At 41.8% G+C, this 22,517-nt stretch overlaps 1 protein-coding gene across 5 annotated transcripts in view; it reads right to left on the minus strand.

Annotated features, from left to right (window-relative positions):
* Positions 1-22,517, minus strand: part of TADA2A (transcriptional adaptor 2A) — an 80,528-nt gene that overhangs the window by 43,447 nt on the left and 14,564 nt on the right. For 4 of the 5 annotated variants that reach the window (XR_012088795.1, XR_012088796.1, XM_008011170.3 and 1 more), the window contains exons 3-8: positions 19,621-19,727; positions 16,049-16,108; positions 6,693-6,784; positions 4,949-5,106; positions 2,961-3,049; positions 839-911 (exon numbers count right to left, since the gene is read on the minus strand). Coding sequence is in view for 3 of the 5 variants with exons in the window: in XM_008011170.3 (XP_008009361.2) it covers positions 839-911; positions 2,961-3,049; positions 4,949-5,106; positions 6,693-6,784; positions 16,049-16,108; positions 19,621-19,727 (579 nt within the window). In the remaining 2 variants the exon portion in view is untranslated. The remainder of the gene's footprint in view (positions 1-838; positions 912-2,960; positions 3,050-4,948; positions 5,107-6,692; positions 6,785-16,048; positions 16,109-19,620; positions 19,728-22,517) is intronic. The other variant, XM_008011171.3, reaches the window with a different exon arrangement.

Raw genomic sequence — 22,517 nt, forward strand, 5'->3', positions numbered from 1 at the left:
GAGGGCTAATCAAAGATTAAAATTCAGCAGTGTTGGGGCAGGCGTCGTGGCTCATGCCTGTAATCCCAGCACTTTGGGAAGCTGAGGCAGGCAGATCACTTGAGGTCAGGAGTTGCAGACCAGCCTGGCCAACATGGCGAAACAAACCCCATCTCTAATAAAAAAACAAAAATTAGCTGGGCATGGTGGCAGACATCTGTAATCCCAGCTATTTGGGAGGCTGAGGCAGGAGAATCACTTGAACCTGGGAGGCAGAGGTTGCAGTGAGCCGAGATTGCACCACCGCACTCCAGCCTGGGCAACAGAGTAAGACTCTGTCTCAAAAACAAACACATAAAAAGAATTCAGCAGTGTTGAAAATTCAACAGTCCTGAGAAACAAGAAATTCCCCATTTGGGCCTAAAAACTTTTGAGGAATTTCCATTATTTTTCCTTGCTAGGGGAAATTTCGGGTAACAAAATATAGTGAACATTTAGTGTTAGCAGTTGCTACTGAAGTCCCAAGAATTCAAATTGATTCCCTTCCTTCTAAGAATGCAAGTGAGGGCCGTTTAACCAATTACCTTAGTGTAGACGTATCTCAGATAAAAGTAAAAATCACACAGTCCAAAAGATATTTCCAACTACTATCATATAATCAATATGTTTACCCTCATTACAAATCTTATTCATTGTGGTCAAAATCCAACAACAGAGTAAGTTCAGCAACTTAACCAGTAGATTTTTGAATTCCACAAGGGCAGGGGACATGTTCTATTCATCTTTCAATTCCCAGCACCCAAGACAGTGTCATTACACAGTTGGCGCTTGATAAACATTTGACAAAATAAACTGTTACCATGTAAAATGTCCGAGTCATCTTCAACAAAATCAATGTCTCTCAAGTCCCATTCTGCATAATTGTCAAATTCCTGTTTGGGGGAACAAAAAAATCCCCACCCCAAACCCATTGGCTTTGATTAATGTCTTTACAGCAGCCATGCTTTAAAGGTAAACAGAAAAAACACAAGCAAACAGTTGTTAAAAAAAAAGTCTAAATAGGGCAAAAGGCCACAATACTGGCACAGGTAATAGGAAGTCATGGGAAAAATCTAAGAGGCTTACAAGCAGTAGTGACAACAAAAAATTGGAATAGTTATGAGTTTAGGAATGAAGCTAAACATACTGCTCTAAAAACTAAAATTAGTCTGAGCTGGGCACAGTGGCATGCACCTGTAATCCCAGCTACTCAGGAGATTTAGGTGGAAATATCACTTGAGACCAGGAGTTTCAAGAGTGCCTGGGAAACAGAGCAAGATCCTGTCTCTTCAATAAATAAATAAATAAAGTCAATTCACTTTTTTTTTTTTTTTTGGAAACAGGGTCTCACTCTGTCACTCAGGCTGGAGTCAGTGGTGTGATCTTGGCTCACTGCAGCCTCGAACTCGCAGGCTCAAGATATCCTCTTGCCTCAGCCTCTCAAGCAGTTGGGTCTACAGGGACCTGCCACCACACTCAAGGTAATTTTTGGTTTTGGGTTTTTTTTTTTTTGGTAGAAAAACAGGGTTTTGCCATGTTGCCCAGGCTAGTCTCAAACTCCTGAGCTCAAGCAATCTGCCTGACTCAGCCTCCCAAAGTGCTGGGATTTACAGGTATAAGCTACCGCAGTTGGCCAAACTATATTTCAAGTTGTGAATTAGATGATAAATCAAGAGACTTGTGGTTACATTCACATGTCCTTTAATTCCATAGCTGAGCAAAGAACATACAGTTTTTATACACATTCATCATTCTTTATATAATTGTGGATATTGTACAGGAATCAGTAAACTATTATTCAGCCTACTGTCTGTTTTTATACATAAAGTTTTACTGGAACACAGGCGTATTCATTTCTTCTTATATTATCCAATGCTGCTTTAGCACAATAATGACAAAGTATAGTTACAACAGAAACTTTATAGCATACAAAACCTAAAATATTTACTATCTGGCCTTTAATAGAATAAGTTTGCCAATCCCTGATACAGTACAATCTTGAAAGCCCCTAGATGTACAATAAGAACCAGACTACAGGCCAGGTACGGTGGCTCACGCCTGTAATCCCAGCACTTTGGGAGGCTGAGGCTGGCAGATTGCCTGAGATCAGGAGTTTTGAGACCAGCCTGGCCAACATGGTGAAACCCTATCTCTACTAAAAATACAAAAATTAGCCAGGCATGGTGGCAGGCACTTGTAGTCTCAGCTACTTGGGAGGCCGAGACAGGAGAATCGCTTGAACCCAGGAGGCAGAGGTTGCAATGGGCCGAGACCATGCCATTGCACTCCAGCCTGGGCAACAAAAGCAAAAACTGTCTCAAAAAAAAAAAAAAAGAAAAAAGAAAAAAAAAAGAACCAGACTACAGGAATTTCATACCTAAGGAAGTAGAAGCCAGCAGATGCAACTTAAGAAATGGGTTTTCTGGGGCTTTTCTTGGAGACAGGGTCTCACTCTGTTGCCTAGGGTGTAGTTTAGTGGAATGATCACCACTCACTGCAGCCTTAACCTCCCAGGCTTAAGTGATCCTCCTGTATCAGCCTCCCAAGTAGTTAGGACTACAGGCATGTACCACCACACCCAGCTAATTTTTTATTTTTTGTAGAGACAGGGTCTCACTACGTTGCCCAGGCTAGTCTCGAACACCTGGACTCAAGCGATCCTCCATTCTCAGTTCCCAAAGTGCTGGGATTACAGGTGTAAGCCACTGTGCCCGGCTAGAAATAGGCTGTTTAAAGAATTTTTCCTGTTCCATATGTGAAAATGTTTACAAGTGAGAAAAGGCACTCAAATGTAAGAAAATGTGGCTGCCTAAACGTCCTACAAATTACAGTGCTTTGAAAAATCTCCTTTTAGTGGTATGGAATCTATGGGTGAGATAGAAGGCTCATGAGAAATACAAACAAATTTTTCCTACTTTGTGCTAAAAACACAGTTATCCTACCTCAATGAAATCTGCTCGAGCTGGCATGTACCCGGCCATGTCCCGAGAAAGCAAGGAGTCAAAGGTAGGTCGGGGAGGGTCATCTGTAGCTGGAAGAATTTAGAAGTTTTCTGAGTTAACTAATACAATATTGGCATGAAAAAATGACATAATAGTAGTCCAAGAATAAAAAAATTTTAAATGGTTTTTATAGAAGGAAATGTGAAAAAGATAAAGTATTATGAAAATACATTTTTTTTTAAAAGAAAAACCAAGACTCAGGCAATCCTTTAAGTAAATATGGGGAAATTTCTTCTGATTTCTGCTTTTCTAAAATGAAAGGAAACCATGGCTTTTTTCTTTTAATATTACAGAACCTAAATATTTACCATTGGCTTTGGCTCCCTTAACCCTTAGGACGAACCTCAATTTACAAAACTTATCCAACTAAGAGGCAAAAAAAAAAAAAAAAACCAAACAAACACCAAAGGCAGGAAAAAAACAAACACCAGAATTGGAAGTTAGCTGGAATTAAGTCCTAGCTCTAACACACAGTAGTCCCATTACCCTGCACAAACTAACCTTTCTGCATCGGTCTCCTCCAACGTAGACCAAAAGCACTTGCTCTGCCTATCTCACTGGGTTGCCGTTTGGAAACAAATAGTGTAATGAATTTGAAAACCAAGTGCTAACATCAAAGTGCTATCCAAATAGGAGGTATCAACCAGGCACGGTGGCTCACACCTGTAATCCCAGCACTTTGGGAGGCCAAGGCGGGCAGATCATCTAAGGTCAGGAGTTCGAGACCAGCCTGGCCAATATAGCGAAACCTCGTCTCTACTAAAAATACAAAAAATTAGCCAGGTGTGGTGGCATGCACCTGTGGTACCAGCTGCTTGGGAGGCTGAGGTACGAGAATCGCTTGAACCCTGGAGGTGCAGGTTGCAGTGAGCGGAGGTTGTGCCACTGCACTCCAGCCTGGGAGACAGAGCAAGATTCTGTCTCAAAAAAAAAGGAGGTATTACCAGCCTCTAAGTTAGTCAGCTATAAAACTGTTTCTAGAGAGTACGAGAAAAGAGAAAAGGGAAGGGAAAACATTCATATCTTATTACTTGTGCCCTGGGAGTCATTCAGGAAAGATGGTCATTTGTAATTCATCATGTTTTTGGTTATATTTTATTAAGACACCCACTGGTCCCACAGGTACGAGATTAAAAAGTTCACCATCACTGACAAAACCAAGTGAACAAAAATAACAAACCACTTCTTAGACTTGACACTGGGACAATTCATAATAATGAGTCAAATACTGTATTCTCTAAGCAACTCGTATGTATAATCATAAGCTCTCCAAAGGGACTGAAAAAAAACTTATAACAGCATAGAAAAGATTTTCCCTTTTTGACATCTTATTTTACAAAGGAAAGCACTGAAGTTAACTGATATGTTCAAAGGACTGGAGGTAGGTGGAACTACACACTGGCTTCAATCACCTTGATGTCCCGTATAGAACTCTGACCCTTAGAGTATGTTCCTTCTTTGCCACATTATAATCCTGACTCTTTTTTTTTTTTTTAAGAGACGAAGTCTCACTCTGTCACCCAGGTTGGGGTGCAGTGATATGATCCTGGCTCACTGTAACCTCCGCCTACCTGGTTCAAGTGATTCTCCTACCTCAGCCTCCCCATTAGCTGGGATTATAGGTGTCTGCCACCACATATGGCTAATCTTTACACTTTTAGTTGAGACAGGGTTTCCCCATGTTGGCCAGGCTGGTCTTGAACTCCTGGCCTCAAGTGATCTACCCACCTCAGCCTCCGAAAGTGCTGGGATTATAGGCATGAGCCACCACGCTGGGTCGATCCTCACTCTTAATAGCTGCCATATAACTCCTCCTATCTTCCGTGATATCATTAGCTGTCCAATTCATCAAATCACTGTTTATCTGCTACTGGAACAGGGCCCAAGGATGAGCTAAGTGTCTTTTACCAAGATAGGGAAGCACTTACAGTGAAATGGAATGGCTGTGTCAGCAGTTTTTGCTTCCTCTGCTTGTTTCAGGTTAAGCAGGGTAGATGCAAACAGAGGGTTATTGATGAAATGCTTCATATAGTGCTTCTCACACTCCTCCTTGGTCTTGGTGCACATCTGATTGGCTACATCCTGCCTAGAGGATTATGGGAAAAAGACAGAAGAAAGTGGTACTTTCATTGCCACATAATAGTAAAAGCATCATTTGCTCTTTTGATATTTTAAGTCACTAAGCTATTTAATTTAAATAAATTTAAGTCACTAAGCTATTTAAGCTATTTAATTAGCTGAGTATGGTGGTGCACAACTGTTGTTCCAACTACTTGGGAGTCTGAGAAGGGAAGATCCCTTGAGCCCAAGAGTTCAGGGTTACAGTGACTGTGATCACACCACTGCATTTCAGCCTGGGTGATAAAGTGAGACTGTCTTAATAAAAAAGAATCCCTCACTTGAGTCAAGGTAATGGAGAGGTAGAGGTGGAAGTCCTCTCCTCAAGGTCTCTTTTCCACAGCACTTCACTTGTCTTCCCCTAAGACATCACTGTGCTGTTTTGTGTACTTCAATCACTCGTACAGATATTTTCAGTCCCTTGCTAAACTATAAGCTTCCTGAAGGCAGGATGCATCTCATAATTCTTAGCTCTGGTCCACTCACTGCCAAACTTAGTGCCTTACCCACAGTAGATAGAGAAGCTATGTCTTTTTTATGTTCTTTGTTAAGAGGGAAGGAGGACAGACAGAGAGGATTAGCCTATGTTAGAGAGCATGGTAAGCAAAAAATGAAAAACTAGGCCAAAGATGACTAGCAAGCTCCTCACAAGTGATTACTTTTCTACCTCCTTTGGTATTCCTCATTGTACACCGTATTTTATGATGCTTAATAAATACTGAATGAATGAATACAAGCAAAATGTGAACTAAATTCAGGTCTGCTTCTTCAGGTCCCTGGACATAAGGGAAGCAGCAGAATTTATTCTGATGAACACCAAGAAAGGTTATATACACTAGCAAGTCAGGACAGGGAGGACCTAATTAAGAGTCCCTCACTAATAAGCTTCGTAATCACAAGAAATCATTTCAACCCCGTAGGCTTCAGATAATTTGCCAACAAAATATATTCAATAATGTCTCTGCTATCTAGTTCACAAAATAAAATCATCCATATGAAAGTGTTCCCAAAAGATAAAAACAAAAGTGGTAGTATTAAGTGGTGCTGCCCACTAAGGCAACAGCAATGAGTGCTATTCAATTCAGCCGGTCTTGGACTAAGGCAGGTGTTTGAAAGCTAAAAACAGAGAATGCTATCAGGAAGTCTGTGAAACTTGAATCTTAGGTATGACCATCTAGCTAAAGTCTGATTCACTTAAATGACTAGGGCATCTATAACCAACAAAAATTCATAAAATCAGAAGGGAGTAATAACTAACAAAACTAAACTTCCCTACTATTCAGAAAGGAATAATCAATCTTCCCATTGTTGATACATATCCAAAGTGGCCTTTTAAAGCTGCTCAGTCATGGACCACTAAACATCCCATATCCTTGTGACACATTTCGGCACTGGAAAAATAATGTACAGAGGGGACTAACTTGTCTCTAAATCATGGGTTGATAGGAAAGCAACATATACTTTCTCTTTCTGAGGCTCCTTCCTTTACTCTTCAACAACAGCTTCTTCTCTGAGCCCACTAGGGCAGGATAACTCTTAACACCAAGCACTTACCAATTTCCAAAGCCACAGTCCATCACAGCTTCTAATAGGGCCATTTCTTCTTGAGCAGTCCAGCTGGGATCCAGGACAGGAAAATCTGAGGTCTAAGGAGAAAAAAGTTTTGCTTAAGAACAGAGATACAAATGGAATCTAGGTGCCAGGCCTGGTGGCTCACATCTATAATCCCAGTACTTTGGAAGGCTGAGGCAGGTGGATCACTTGAGGTCAGGAGTTCGAGACCAGCCTGGCCAACATGGTGAAACCCCGTCTCTACTAAAAATACAAAAATTAGCTGGGCATAGTGGCATGCGCCTGTAGTCCCAGCTACTCAGGAGGCTGAGGCAGGAGAATCACTTGAACCGGGGAAGCAGAGGTTGCAGTGAGCTGAGATCGTGCCACTGCACTTCAGTCTGGGCTTTACAACAAGACTCCGTATCAAAAATAAAAAAGAAATGGAATCTTGGAACTTCAACTGTAGTAGTAGTTTATAGTTGAATGATGAGAGATACCTAGGGTACATTCTTATTAGTTGTCCACCTCTCCCACCCGTTTCCACCATTAGCTAGAAGGGCCTCCATATCACCTATAAATGCCAAGCAATTCATGCAGATATACATATATTTTTAAACTTAACACAGAGGTACAGATAAATATTTTAGTATGCTCTCATTTAGCTAAGAAAGAGGAAAAGACAAATATGTATGTATTCTTTTAAATGGAAGAATAAAACACACTTTAAAAAAAAAAGGTTACTATGGGGAGGAAGAAAGAACAGGGTACAGAGAAGAGGGATACAAGCTAGACTTCTCTGAATATTCCTTGCTTGTAGATTTGACTTTGAAACATAAATAGTATAACATTAAACTTTAGGCTGGCCTTAGTGGCTCACGCCATTCCAACACTTTGGGAGGCCGAGGCAGGTGGATCTCTTGAGGTCAGGGGTTCAAGACAAGGCTGGCCAACATGGTGAAACCCCGTCTTTACTAAAAATACAAAAAATTAGCCAGGCGTGGTGGCGGGTGCCTGTAGTCCCAGCTGCTTGGGAGGCTGAGGCAGGAGAATGGCATGAACCTGGGAGGCGGAGTTTGTAGTAAGCCAAGATGGCGCCACTGCACTCCAGCCTGGGGGACAGAGAGAGACTCCGTCTCAAAAACAATCAACCAACCAACCAACCAACCAAAACAAACTCTCGCAGTCTCGTATTTAAATTGAAAGTATTATTATGAACTCATGTGTTGTATCTTAAAAGAAAAATAATTTCCTAACATTGTTCCCTGAAAAGGTCTAAAAAAAAATGACCAACCCAGTAGCAATGAGTAGTTGGGATGACAGGCATGCGCCACCACACCCAGCTAATATTGTATTTTTAGTAGAGATGGAGTTTCTCCATCTTGGTCAGGCTGATCTCGAACTCCCAACCTCATATGATCTACCTGCCTGGGCCTCCCAAAGTGCTGGGATTACAGGCATGAGCCACCACGTCTGGCAGCAAAGAAGCTCTTAAAGACTATAAAGGTCATGTAAAAAAATTCAGAAGTCAACTTCCAGAGACTCCTGTTAGCTAAAAATGGAATATTTTGAGCATCAATAAGGATAATAACCACAAATAACTGAAACATCAAATATTTTAAATATGTGGAGGATGCTAGGGAACCAATGCATACTCTCAAAACTAGTATATAAAGGGAAGTAATCATCATTTCTCTTTCCTGTACAAACGTTACTCAGAGGGACCATGTAATAAGAAATTTCTAACTCATAAATTAAAATGAGTGATAGAATTAAAAGATTAATGTTTTGCAATCCTTGGTGAATTACCAGATCCAGACAATGGTCCTAAATGAATCTGAAGTAGTCATTAAATGTAACTACTAGTGTATAGGAAATGCAGAAGACAGAGGAACACATTAGTCAACAAAATCCAGACTAACATCTGTAAGACAAACAATCCGGTTTTTAAAAATCAAATAAATAATAAGAAGTGAGAGCAAGGAGCTTCCAGGCTGCTGAACACATGGAGGTGGAGGATGGTGTACCCAGAGAGGACAGGAAAGCTCCGTGCCCCTTCCCACATATACCCTGCCTCATGCATCTCTTACGGCTGGCTGCTCATTTTTCAACATCACCAGTGTTAAATTATGTATCGTCTGATATGATAAAATGAGAAGGCAATTCACCCCTCTGTGATCTTCTACCTAAACACCTATAATCCAAATCTAATCATGATAAAATATCAAACCTATGAAGACAAAATTGAGAGACACTGTACAAAATACACTTTGACCTGTCAAGGTCATGAACAAGAAAATCTAAGAAACTGTCACAGATTGGAGAAAACATTATGACTAAATGCAATGTGGGATCTCCAATTGGATCCTGCAACAGAAAAGGACATTTGAGGAAAATCTGGAGAAATCTGAATAAAATCTATAGTTACTAGTATTGTAGTAATGTTCATTTCTTTTTCCTTTTTTTTTTTGAGATCAAGTCTCGCTCCATAGCCCGGGCTGCAGTGCAGTGGCATGATCTCAGCTCACTGCAACCTCCACCTCCTGGGTTCAAGCGATTCTCCTGCCTCAGCCTCCAGAGCATCTGGGATTACAGGCATGTGCCACCATACCTGGCTAATTTTTTGTATTTTTAATAGAGACAGGGTTTTACCATGTTGGCCAGGCTGGTCTTGAACTCCTGACCTCAAGTAATCCACCCAACTCGGCTTCCCAAAATGCTGGGATTACAGGTGTGAGGCACCAAGCTCAGCCCTTTTTTTAATTTGAGACAAGATCTTGCTGTGTTGACCAGGCTAGAGTGCACTGGTGTGATCATGGCTCACTGTAGCCTCAAACTCCTGAATTCAAGCAATCCTCCTGCCTCCACCATCCAAGTAGCTAAGAATACAAGCACGTGCAACCACACTCACCTAATTTTTTAATTTTTCTGTAGCAATGGGGTCTTTCCAGATTGCCCAGGCTGGTCTCAAACTCCTGGACTCAAACAATTCTCCTACCACAACCTCTCAAAGTGCTGGAATTACAGGAAAGAGCCACCACACCCAGCCAATGTTCATTTCTCAATTTTGACAAATGTACTATAATGTAAGATGTTAACATTTGGGGAAGCAGGATGAAGGATATATGGGAACTCTCTGTACTACATTTGCAACTTCAGTAAATCCAAAACTGGCTGGGCTCAGTGGCCAGCCAGTAATCCTAGCACTTTGGGAGACCAAGGTGGGAGGATCCCTTGAGTCCAAGAGTTTGAGACCACCCTGGACAACATGGCAAAACTCCATCTCTATTTCTCTATATATTTAAGAAGATAAAATTTAAAACATAATTATTCTAAAACAAGACCAAAAAAAAAAAAAAAAAAGAAATGAGAGAAAGGGAAGGAAATCCCATACAGAATAGAAAACACGTAAGAGGCAACCAGTTGGAAAATTGAAATGTGTGAATCTTATTTGTATCTGAATTAAACAAACTGCAAAAAGTAAAAAAAAAAAAAAAAAAAAAAAATTGTAATACCACACTACACTGACTAAAATAGCTAAAATCAATGAAACTGACAATGCCAAACGCTGGCAAGCACATGAAGCAATCAGAACTCTCGTATATTGTCAACAGAGGTGTAAAATGATACAAATGCTTTGGAAAACTTGCCAATCATTTCTTTAAAAGTTAAACAATCATTTACTCTATGACCCAGCAATTTCACTCCTAGGTATTTATCCAAAAAACAGTGAAAACATTATGTACGTAGAAAGCTTTATACAGGAATATTCACTGCAGCTTTATTCACAATAGCTCAAACCTGGGCAAGGCCCAGGTGTCCATCAAAGGGAGAATGGATAAAAAACTGTATTGTGTTCATACAACAGAATATTACTCAGTAATTAAAAGAAATGATTAGTAGCAAATGTACTAGTAACATACACAACATGAATAAAACTCAAAAACATGCTGAGTGAGGCCGGGTACGGTGGCTCACACCTGTAATCCCAGCACTTTGGGAGGCCGAGGCGGATGGATCACCTGAGGTCAGGGGTTCGAAACCAACCTGGTCAACATGGTGAAACTCTGTCTCTACTAAAAATACAAAATTAGCTGGGTGTGGTGGTGGGCGCCCGTAATCCCAGCTACTTGGGAGGCTGAGGCAGGAGGATTGCTTGAACCTGGGAGGCGGAGGTTGCAGTGAATCGAGATTGTGCCATTGCACTCCAGCCTGGGCAACAGAGCGAGACTCTGTCTCAAAAAAAAAAAAAAAAAAAAAAAAAGCTGAGTGAAAGAAACCAGAAACAACACAAGTGTACATACAGTATGATTCCATATATATGCAGTTTTAGAATACGCAAAACCAATCTATGCTGATTTAAAAAAAAAAAAATTAGAATAGTGATTGTTTCAGGGGTAAAAAAGGCAGCAGGGGTTTTAGATATTAAGCCTTTATGAAATGACTGGCGAAATGTGAAAAGTGACTAGAATTACATAGAGACCTAATGAAACACTTAAAGATGAAATAATATACTACCTAGGGTATTTGCTTCAAAATAATCTAGAAAGGTGATGGTTTAGGCCAGGTGCGGTGGCTCACACTTGTAATCCCAGCACTTTGGGAGGCCGAAGTGGGCAGATCACCTGAGGTCAGGAGTTCAAGACCAGCCTGGCCAACATGGCGAAACCCCATCTCCACAAAAATAAAAAAATTAGCCGGGCATGGTGGTGTGTGCCTGTAATCCCAGCTACTCGGGAGGCTGAGGTGGGAGACTTGCTTGGATCCAGGTGGCGCAGGTTGCAGTGAGCCAAGATCAACCCATTGCACTCCAGCCTGGGTGACAGGGAAAGTTGATGGTTTAGATAAAGAAAGATTGGCCATGAGTCGATAATTTTAAGAGCTAGTGATGGGTAAATAAACGGAAATTGATTACCACTATGTTGATTACAATGATGATGACATTTTCATCTGAGCATGTACTGTGAATATGCCTAGCACATGAGGTATTATGAGATCTAAGAGAGAAATTTTGGAGTCTATGTCTATACTAAATTCATAGCCCTCTTGGGACTTTCAGCCTAAGTACATCATGTGGAGCCAAGAGCCACCCTCACTGTGCCTAATCTGAATGCCTGAACCACAAAACAGTGGGAGATAATAAAATGGTCATTTTTAAGCATGAGGTTTTGAGGTAGCTGGCAATAGATAACCAAACATCATTCTCTTGTGTATATCTGAACTTTTCTATAACAACAAGTAAAAAAAATAATGACACAAGACATCTTCAGATTACACAGGCACTTAGAACTTGTTATAACTTTTTTTAATGACAAAAAAAAGTGTCATGATTTGTGAAATTACACTACCAATAAGCAACACATTTTCATCTGAGCACACACTACGAATATGTCTAGCACATGAGGTATTATGAAATCCAAGAGAGAAATTTCAGAGTCTATACACTAAATTCATAATCACTCTCAATTCAGCAAGTACCAAAAGACAAGTAAATATGACAACACACACATTAGTTGAAGAGACTGTTATTTGTAAAACTGTATTTTAGAATATTGTTTCTCAACCAACTTTACTGTGAGATAAACTATAAAAACTTTCTACATCACAGACACACCAAAAAAGGCACAAGACAGTTTTACATAAAGTTTAATTAATATTATTCAACTCGGGGACCAAACCTCAGCGCTTCTGAACCACAATCTCTCACAGAAGAGTTTAGAAATCTACATTTATAAGAAACTCCCAGGCAATTCTTATGTACTGAAGTTTAAGAATCACTGGTATAAAAGGGTGTGGCAGAAAGAGCTGCCTTGACTTGTTCAAAGTTCTAAGAATTACAAGACAAAAATAGGCATAGAATTCAGAAATCCTGGTTAACGCACCACCTACCACAGCATGAGTAACTCCCAAAAATACAGCACTGTGACATGACAAAAGTACTGAAAACCATTTAAAGTTATCTGAGGCTTCATATGCAAAAAAATCAAGTTTTGTGTAGAAAGCTAAAATTTGGTCATCATGCCTATAGAAGGAAAGATTCACTGGGCATAAATAAGGTGGGCCACAAAAAGGAAGTATTAGTAACCCCCAAAAACTCCCCAAAGTAAAGGACAGTACTCTGAAATGTGATTGTATGGGTGTTGAATATGTGAGAAAAGGATGATGTAATCAGAATTAAGTGGATGTGGAGTGAAACTTAGTCAGTGCTTTCAGCATTATGAAGAAGACATGATGCCCAGAATAGCTAAAGAAAGCTCATGGTCAGCTTTCCTAAAGTGAATAAGCATGACTACCAACCTACCCAAGCCATACTGAATTATCCCTTAAGGAATTATTTCACAATATGAATGAATAAATTTGTATTCTGGCTCTAGGTATTCTCGCATTAATTTGGGAAAAACAAACCAGTTTTCTGAAGACCTGAAAACCTTGGTGAAATTAACTCAAATCCACAGCTACTTTGAACAGTCTCCTAACCCTTCATTTTTGCAATTAAAGGGGGAAAAAATTTATTCCAAGTCTTACAATTACTGAAGCCATTACTTAAAAGACTGAAATTGTTGAGAGATGGAAAGAGGAAGGCCAGCTAGTTGGCTCCCAAAAACTCTAACTAGTTCTCTGATTAATTCATTGTGGCCTAGAATCTGACCCTGAATATTATAAGCCCAGAAACTCATTTTAATAGGACTCCACCAGTAGTCAGGCTCAGAGATGCTGAGTCACCCTTTCTAAACTTTTAAGAGACTGAAGTAAATATACCACAGTGCTGTAGGAGGCCCAATTCTAAAGATGTTCTCTGGCTGGGCATGGTGGCTCATGTCTACAATTCCAGCACTTTGGGAGGTCAAGGTGGGAGGATCATTTGAACCCAGGAGTTCGAGACCAGCCTGGGCAACATGGAGAAACCCTGTCTCTATTCTTTTTTAATAAATAAATAAAATAAAAATAAAGATGTTCCCCTCATCCTAAGATTCCTGTTTTCTGATTATTCCATCAAACACTAACGAGGTACTGCTGGGAAAGGACTTTACAGATGGAATAAAGGTTACTAATCAGCTGACCTTGAAGTAAAGATTATCCTGGATTACCCAGATGGGCCCAATGTAATCCACATGAGTCCTTACACGTAGCTGAGGTGCCTGCTGCGGTGACTCACACCTGTAATCCCAGCACTTTAGGAGGTTGAGGATTGAGGTGGGAGGATCCCTTGAGCCCAGGAGTTCGAGACCAGCCTGGATAACATAGAAAGACCTGTCTACGAAAATCTTTTTTTTTTTTTGAGATGGAGTCTCCCTGTCGCCCAGGCTGGAGTGCAGTGGCACAATCTCGGCTCAATGCAACCTGCACCTCCCGGGTTCATGCCATTCTCCTGCCTCAACCTCCTGAGTAGCTGGGAATACAGGCGCCTGCCACCACACCCGGCTAATTTTTTGTGTTTTTAGTAGAGACGGGGTTTCACTGTGTTAGCCAGGATGGTCTCGATCTCCTGACCCTGTGATCCGCCTGCCTTGGCCTCCCAAAGTGCTGGGATTGCAGGCGTGAGCCACCACGCCCAGCCTACAAAAATTTTTTTTTAATTAGCCAGGCATGGTGGCTTGTGCCTATAGTTCCAGCTAGTCAGGTGGCTGAGGTAGGAGGATAGCTTAAGCCTGGGAGGTCGAGGCTACAGTGAGCTGTGATTGTGCCATTTCTCTTTAGCCTGGGTGATAAGAGTGAGACCCTGTCTCAAAGCAGAAGAGGAAAGCAGAAGAATCACTCATAAAGATTCAGCACAGGAAAAATAAGGCAGTGAGAGAGGTCACAGAGATTCCCTGGATTTCGTCAACAACCTCAAGGACTTCCTGTGCTCCTGGCTTTGAGGATGGAGAAAGGGGGCCCAGAGCCAGGGAATGCAGACAGCCTGTGGAAACGGAGAACATGCCCTGATCAAAACAGTGGCATCCTTCCTAAAACCTTAAGTCAGTGAATTCTGCCAACAACCTGAAAGAACCTAGAGGTGGATTCTACCCCAGGGCCTCCAGGTGAGAGGCCAGGCTGGCCAACATCTTCATTTCAGCCTTAAAGAACCTGGAGCAAACCTGTTGAGCCTAATGATCTTCTGATCCACAGAACCTGTGAGACAAATTTGTGTCGTCTTAAGATATCTAAGTTTTGGTAATTTGTTATGGCACCAATAGAAAACTAATATAGATTAATCTACTATGTGAAATTTTAACTGTCGAGCCTGCCAGCATCCTTTCCTGTAAGAAAAACTACATGGGGGCCAAATGTCAGAAAACTGCTTGAGGGAGGAGATTTAGTTATACACTTAATATGCTCTGATAACTGACAAAACTCTGACAAAACTATCTTTCTTTTTTCTTTTTTTTTTGAGACGGAGTCTCACTCTGTCACCCAGGCCAAAGTGCAGTGTTGTGATCTAGGCTCACTGCAACATCTGCCTCCCAGGTTCAAGCGATTCTCCTGCCTCAGACACCCAAGTAGCTGAGATTATATGCGCACATCACCACACCTGGCTGATTTTTGTATTTTTAGTAGAGATGGGGTTTCACCATATATTGGCCAGGCTGGTCTTGAACTCCTGACCTCAAGTGATCCCCCCAACTCGGCCTCTGGAAGTGCTGGGATTACAGGCGTGAGCTACCGTGCCTGGCTGACAGAACTATCTTGACAAAGGTATATATACCCTTCAAGCAGACTGGATATTCACTTTGGCTTATTAAACCACCCACTCCCATGGCCAGGGCTTGGAAGGATACTATGAACATTCTTATCCTTCTTTAAAGGTGGCAATACAATTAATCTATAGTCAAGTCTTATTCAGGTTATAAACCAGTCTGCCTCTTTGGTGATTTTATATATTAACTTATTTGCTGTGTTCACTTTATAACCTGACTGTCAGAAGGTAACTAATTTTCCCCAAGGCAAGCAAATGAACTGCTTGACAAAAACACCACTGTCCACATGAACCACATAAAAATACCATGAGCACACAGTGATAACACATTGGCTATATTTATCAATGAGCTTAAAAAGCAGCATCTTTAAAAAGCACCTGTTATCTTCATATCAAAAGTATTTCCTTTGAATATTTTCCAAATTTCAAACAGAAATCTGAGTATATAAAACAATTTTTGTGCTTAAATACCTTGATAGGTCCACAAAACCCTAAAAGACTTATTGGATAATAATTACCTATTTCCAAAGGGGAGAAAAGGTAAAGATATTCAGAGATTAAGAAAACTAATTCCCAGAAATCCAAGAGAGCTTAAAGAAAGAGAAAAATGGAAAAGAAAAACTACTTCCTAGTCTAATTCTTGAAAAAAGTGAACAGAAATTCCCAGAAACTTCATCATTACCATTATTTCATAAGTATGATCGCTTTGATGTTTCTTGTACTCAAACCCTCGAGTGAAACACTGCAAAGAAAGAAAAATTAAGTTAGCAAAATCTACTTTCTTAAAGGACAGAGGTGGTTTGTGTTATTTTCTTCTGATAAGTTTGGGTTTTTAAAATTTTATTTTTGGAGACAGGGTCTCGTTCTGTCACCCAGGCCGAAGTGCAGTGGCACCATCATTGCTCACTGTAGCCTTGAACTCCTAGGCTCGAGGGATCCTTGTACCTCAGTCTCCCAAAGTGCTAAGAATATAGGTGTGGGCCACCATACCACTTCATATGAAGTTTTTTTTTTTTTTTTTTTTGAGACAGAGTCTTGCTCTGTCATCCAGGCTAGAGTGGCGCAATCTCGGCTCACTGCAACCTCCGCCTCCCAGGTTCAAGCAATTCTCCTGCTTCAGCCTCTTGAGTAGCTGGGATTACAGGGACCCGGCACCACACTCAGCTAATTTTTGTATTTTTAGTAGAGACGGGATTTCACCATCTTGGCCAGGCTGGCCTCGAACTCCTGATCTTGTGATCCACCTGCCTTGGCTTCCCAAAGTGCTGGGATTACAGGCGTGAGCCACAGAGTTCGGCCAACAAGTTTTTAAGGATTCATTTAATCTTGTCTGCAGCTGCAACAGAATGGTGGAATCATGATCACAGCTTTTCAGCGGCACTCACAGAGAAAAAACAAGTCTGAAAAAAAGACTTTTTCCTAAAACAACTCTTTTGAGAAGAGCATACGCCCTGGAATCACAATCATACAGCCTAAATTTGAATCCTGGCTCTGTAATTGTATTTCAGCCATTCTAAGATAAATATTTTTTCATATTTTAAACTCTGGGTTGGGCATCGTGGCTTGTACCCATAAGTCCTAGTTACTCAGGGAAGGCTGAGGGAGCAGGATCATTGAACCCGGGAGGCAGAGGTTGCAGTGAGCTATGACTACACCACTGTACTCCAGGCTGAGCAGCAGAGCAAGACCCCATCTCTAAAAAAAAAAATTCTTTAATTTTTTTTTTTTTAAAGAAAAATAAAAAGTCCCTAAAGTAAGCCAGGAGTAATCCTAGCATTCTGGGAGGCTGAGGCGACAGGATTCCTTGAGCTCAAGAGTTCTAGACCAGCCTGAGCAACATGGCAAGACCCTTTCTCCACAGGAAAAAAAAAAATTAGCTGGGCATGGTGGCACAAGCATGTAATCCCAGATACTTGGGAAGCTGAGGTGGAAGGATCGCTTAAGCCTGGACGATAGAGGTGGCACTGAACCATGATGGTGCCACTGCACTCCAGCCTAGGGGACACAGTGAAACCCTGTCTCGAAAAATTTAAAAACTCTCTGAAATCAAGATTCATCTTATCAAAAGTACATCACAACTTTCATCAGCCATTTTTATATTTTAACATTTCTGAAATTGAGGTGCTTCTTATAATCAATGGTGTCTTAGATCTGATAAAATATGGTATTTGCTGTGTGACCTTGAACAAGTTACTTAAACTCTCTTAGCCTAAATTTCTTCATCTATAAAATGAGGATACTAATCATAGGTACTTCACAGGATTATAGTGATGATTTAAGGGTTAATTCATGTAAAGTACTCAAAGTGGTACCTGGTACAGAGTTAAGTACTTATAAGTATTACTACTACCATTATCACCCACAAAAATTGTTTCTTTCCTTGTCATCTGTACAGAGATCAGTCTTCAACAAGACAATAAACAGTGTCATCAAAAGGAATAATCTTCCAGTTCTGTTTCCTATAATTTCAATACTTTAATTTAAAAAAACAGTGTTATGGCTGGGCGTGGTAGCTCACGTCTGTAATCCCAGCACTTTGGGGGCTGAAGCGGGGGCATCACTTGAGGTCAGGAGTTCGAGACCAGCCTGGCCAACATGATAAAACCCCATCTCTACCAAAAATATAAAAAATTAGCTGGGAATAGTGGCATACACCTGTAGCCCCAGCTACTCGGGAGGTTGAGGCAGGAGAATCCCTTTAACCCGGGAGGCAGAGCTTGCAGTGAACCGAGATCACGCCACTGCACTCCAGCCTGGGTGATAGAGCAAAACTCTGTCGTGGAAAAGAAAAAAAAACACAAAAAACAGCTGGGCATGGTGGCTCACGCCTGTAATCCCAGCACTTTGGGAGACCGAGGCAGGCAGATCACCTGAGGTCTGGAGTTCCAGACCAGCCTGACCAACATGGAGAAACCCCATCTCTACTAAAAATACAAAATTAGCCGGGTGTGGTGGCGCATGCCTGTTAATTCCAGCTACTCGGGAGGCTGAGGCAGAAGAGTCGCTTGAACCCAGGAAGTGGAGGTTGCAGTAAGCCAAGATCACACTATTGCATCCAGCCTGGGAAACAAGAGCGAAACTCCGTCTCAACAAAACAACAACAACAACAACAAAACAGTGTTAACTATTAGGGTTTTGTTTGTTCATTTGCTTGTTTTTTGAGACAGAGTCTTGCTCTGTTGCCCAGGCTGGAGTGCAATGGGCGATCTTGGCTCACTGCAACCTCCACCTCCCAGGTTCAAGAGATTCTCCTTGGCCGGGCACGGTGGCTCACACCTGTAATCCCAGCACTTCGGGAGGCCAAGGTGGGCAGATCATGAGGTCAAGAGATCAAGACCATCCTGACCAACATGGTGAAACCCCGTCTCTGCTAAAAATATAAAAAATTAGCTGGGCATGGTGGCACACGCCTGTAGTCCCAGCTACTCAGGAGGCTGAGGCAGGAGAATGACTTGAACCTGGGAGGCAGAGGTTGCAGTGAGCCGAGATTGCACCACTGCACTCCAGCCTGGTAACAGAGCAAGACTTCATCTCAAAAAAAAAAAAAAGATTCTCCTGCCTCAGCCTCCCAAGTAGATGGGATTACAGGCACCTGCCATCATGCCCAGCAAATTTTTTATTATTTTTGTTGAGACAGGACTTCACCATGTTGGCCAGGCTGGTCTTGAACTCTTGACCTAAGGTGATCTGCCAGCCTTGGCCTCCAAAAGTGCTAGGACTACAGGCATGAGCCACTGTGCCTGGCCAAGTATTAGGTTTAAACACAGATGTGGACTAATCAACCATCTGTCTCATCTAACTGCTCTGTCTCAACTTTCACTGGTAAAACGTATAATGAAAAATTGGGGCCGGGAGCAGTGGTTCACATCTGTAATCCTAGAACTTTGGGAGGCTGAGGTGGTGGATCACGAGGTCAGGAGTTCGAAACCACCCTGACCAACATAGTGAAACCCCATCTCTACTGAAAATACAAAAATCAGCTGGGCGTAATGGTGTGTGCCTGTAATCCCTACTCAGGAGGCTGAAGCAGGAGAATTGCTTGAACCTAAGAGGCAGAGATTGCAGTGAGCAGAGATCACACCACTGCCCTCCAGCCTGGGCGACAGAGTGAGACTCCGTCAAAAAAAAAAAAATCGGAAGGAATAGATTTAATAAGATATAGATTTCCTTAGCAGTTGACAGTAATCTCTGAAATATTACATCATAAAAAATAGCATAAAACTAGGCTAGGAGAGGCCAGCATTAGTGAGTTACCTGCAAGCAGAGGAAAAAAGGAGGTGGCCCACATTCAGCACACTTGATATAAGGCTCCATGAGGTAGGAGGAGCAGCCTCGGCAAGGTGGCTTATCAGAGGGATCATCTAGAACAAAGAGAAAACAAATGTACATTTCAGAACACTTTATGGTTATCTTAAGTGCAAAAAGGTGAAAATCCCCAAATGACCACACAAGTAGTAAGTTGAGTTAAAAAGTTCATGGAGACAAGATGAGCTCATTACAAATTAAAAAAAAAGCAAAAATTATGCTCCTTTTAACTTCAGGGCAGCACTGTTCCTTTTCACACAGCATTTACATAGATATGGACCCTGCAGATAAATTTACAAGCATATATTTGTTCATTTATTTATACATTTTTAGAGACAGGGTCTTGCTCTGCCACCCAGGCTGGAGTGGCTTGACAATAGCTCACTGTAACCTGAAACTCCTGGGCTCAAGGGATCCTCCTGCCTCAGCCTCCCAAGTAGTTAGGACTATAGGCACATGCCACCACACCTGGTTTTTTGTGGAGGGGAGGTCTCACCACGTTGCCCAGGCTGGTCTTGAACTTTTGGATTCAAAGAATGTTCCTGCCTTGGCCTTTCAAAGCTCTGGGATTACAGGAATGAGCTACCATGCCCAGTCATGAACACATTTTTAACTGGAAGTTTCATAATATCCCAAACTTATTTTTCCAGGAGCATAAAATGGACACATACCTACACATACAATATAAAGAAAATCTGACAAAATGTTAACGATTGCTGAATCTAGGTAGCAAGCATATAAATAATCACTGTAGGCTGGCCACGTTAGCTTACCCTGTATTTCCAGCACTTTGGGAGGCCAAGGCTGGTGCATCACCTGAGGCCAGAAGTTTGAGACCAGCCTCGCCAACATGGCGAAACCCTGTCTCTACTAAAAATACAAATAGTCAGGGATGGGGGCACAGCCTATAATCCCAGCTACTTGGGAAGTTGAGGCACAAGAATCACTTGAACCCAGAAGGCAAAGGTTGCCGTGACCCAAGATTGTGCCACTGCACTCCAGCTTGGTTGACAGAGCTAGACCCTGTCTCAAATAATAATAATAATAATAATAATTGGCTGGGCATGGAGGCTCACGCCTATAATCCTAGCACTTTGGGAGGCTGAGGCAGGCAGATTACCTGAGCTTGGGAGTTTGAGACCAGCCTGGGCAACACAGTGAAACCCTGTCTCTACTGAAAATACAAAAAAATTGGCCAGGTGTGGTGGCTCCTGCCTGTAATCCCAACACTTTGGGAGGCCGAGGTGGGTGGATACTAAGGTGAGGAGTTCAAGACGATGGTGAAACCCCATCTCTACTAAAAACACAAAAATTAGCTGGGTGTGGATATACACACCTGTAATCTCAGCTACTCGGGAGGCTGAGGCAGAAGAATCGCTTGAACCCAGGAGACAGAGGTTGCAGTGAGCCGAGATTGCGCCACTGCACTCCAGCCTGGGCGACAGAGTGAGACTCCATCTCAAAAAAAAAAAAAATATTAGCCAAGCATGGTGGTGTGCACCTGTAGTCCCAGCTACGCAGGCGCCTAAGGCAGGAGAACTGCCTGAACCCGGGAGGCGGAGGTTGCAGTGATCCGAGATCGTGCCACTGCACTCCAGTCTGGGCAACAGAGACAGACTCCGTCTTCAAACAAAATAAAAAAATAAAAAAAATCATCATCACTGTACTGTTCTTTTGCCTTTTCTATTTAAGTTTAAAATTTTTCATAACAAAAAGTTGGGGCAAAAAAGAGACAACTCCTTTAATTTTATTTTTTTGAGATAGGGTCTCACTCTGTCACCTAGGCTGAAGTGTGGTTGCACGATCATGCCTCAATGTAGCCTCAACCTCCCAGGCTCAAGTGAGCCTCCCACCTCAGCCTCCTAACTAACAGGGACTACAGGCACAAGCCACCACACCTGGGTAATTGTTTAAAATGTATTTTCTATAGAGACAGAGTTTCATTATGTTGCCTAGGCTGGTCTTGAATTCCTGGGCTCAAACGATCGCAGGAATGTGAGCTGCCTCAGCTTCCTAAAGTGTTGGGATTACAGGTATGAGCCACCACACTCAGATAGTGTCTAAATACATCTCCTCTAAACACATGTCTTGGAATATACTATTTTATATTTGAGTTCGAATTTTTTTTTTCTTGAGACAGGGTCTTCCTGAGACAGGATCTTGGACTGTCGCCCAGGCTGGAGTACAGTGGCGTGATCACGGCTCACTGTGGCTTCAAGCTCCCCAGGCTCAGGTGATCTTCCCACCTCAGCCTCCCAAAAAGAGGTACAGACTTGCACCATTGCACCTGGCTCAATTTTTAATTTTTGTAGAGACAGGGTCTCACTATGTTGCCCACGCTGGTTTTAAGAAGTCCTCCTGCCCCAGCTTCCCAAAGTGGTGGAATTATAGGTGTGAGCCACTGCACCTGGTTCTGAGTGGGAATTTAAACCCAGAAAGCTTCCTCCCTTTCTCCCATGGTAAGTACATAACACAGTAGATCTTCTACTCCAATGACAGTGGTATGTCTCCAAACTATTAAGACAAGGAGTACAATCCAAACTCTCAAAAATCATAAAAATGCACATATATGTGTCCTTGGTTGCCCCAAACTTGGCCCCTAGAGTCACGGCAACCTAGCAAAATTGTTCTCTATGATCAATCACAAGAATCTAAGAGAAGAATGGCTTTGAAGGCAGATGAAGGAATTTAATTTGTTCAGCCTGGAACAGGATTTCTCACATTCTGTAATAGTATTTGCCTCCTTAAAGTCCAAGAAACATTCTTCAAGGTACCTTTCCCTCTTCCAAGTGATGATCACTATTTGTTTTTTAAGAAGATATAGAGGGTGGGCATGGTGGCTCAAA

The sequence above is a fragment of the Chlorocebus sabaeus genome, chromosome 16 (assembly GCF_047675955.1).
Source record: "Chlorocebus sabaeus isolate Y175 chromosome 16, mChlSab1.0.hap1, whole genome shotgun sequence".
Classification (NCBI taxonomy): Eukaryota; Metazoa; Chordata; class Mammalia; order Primates; family Cercopithecidae; genus Chlorocebus; species Chlorocebus sabaeus.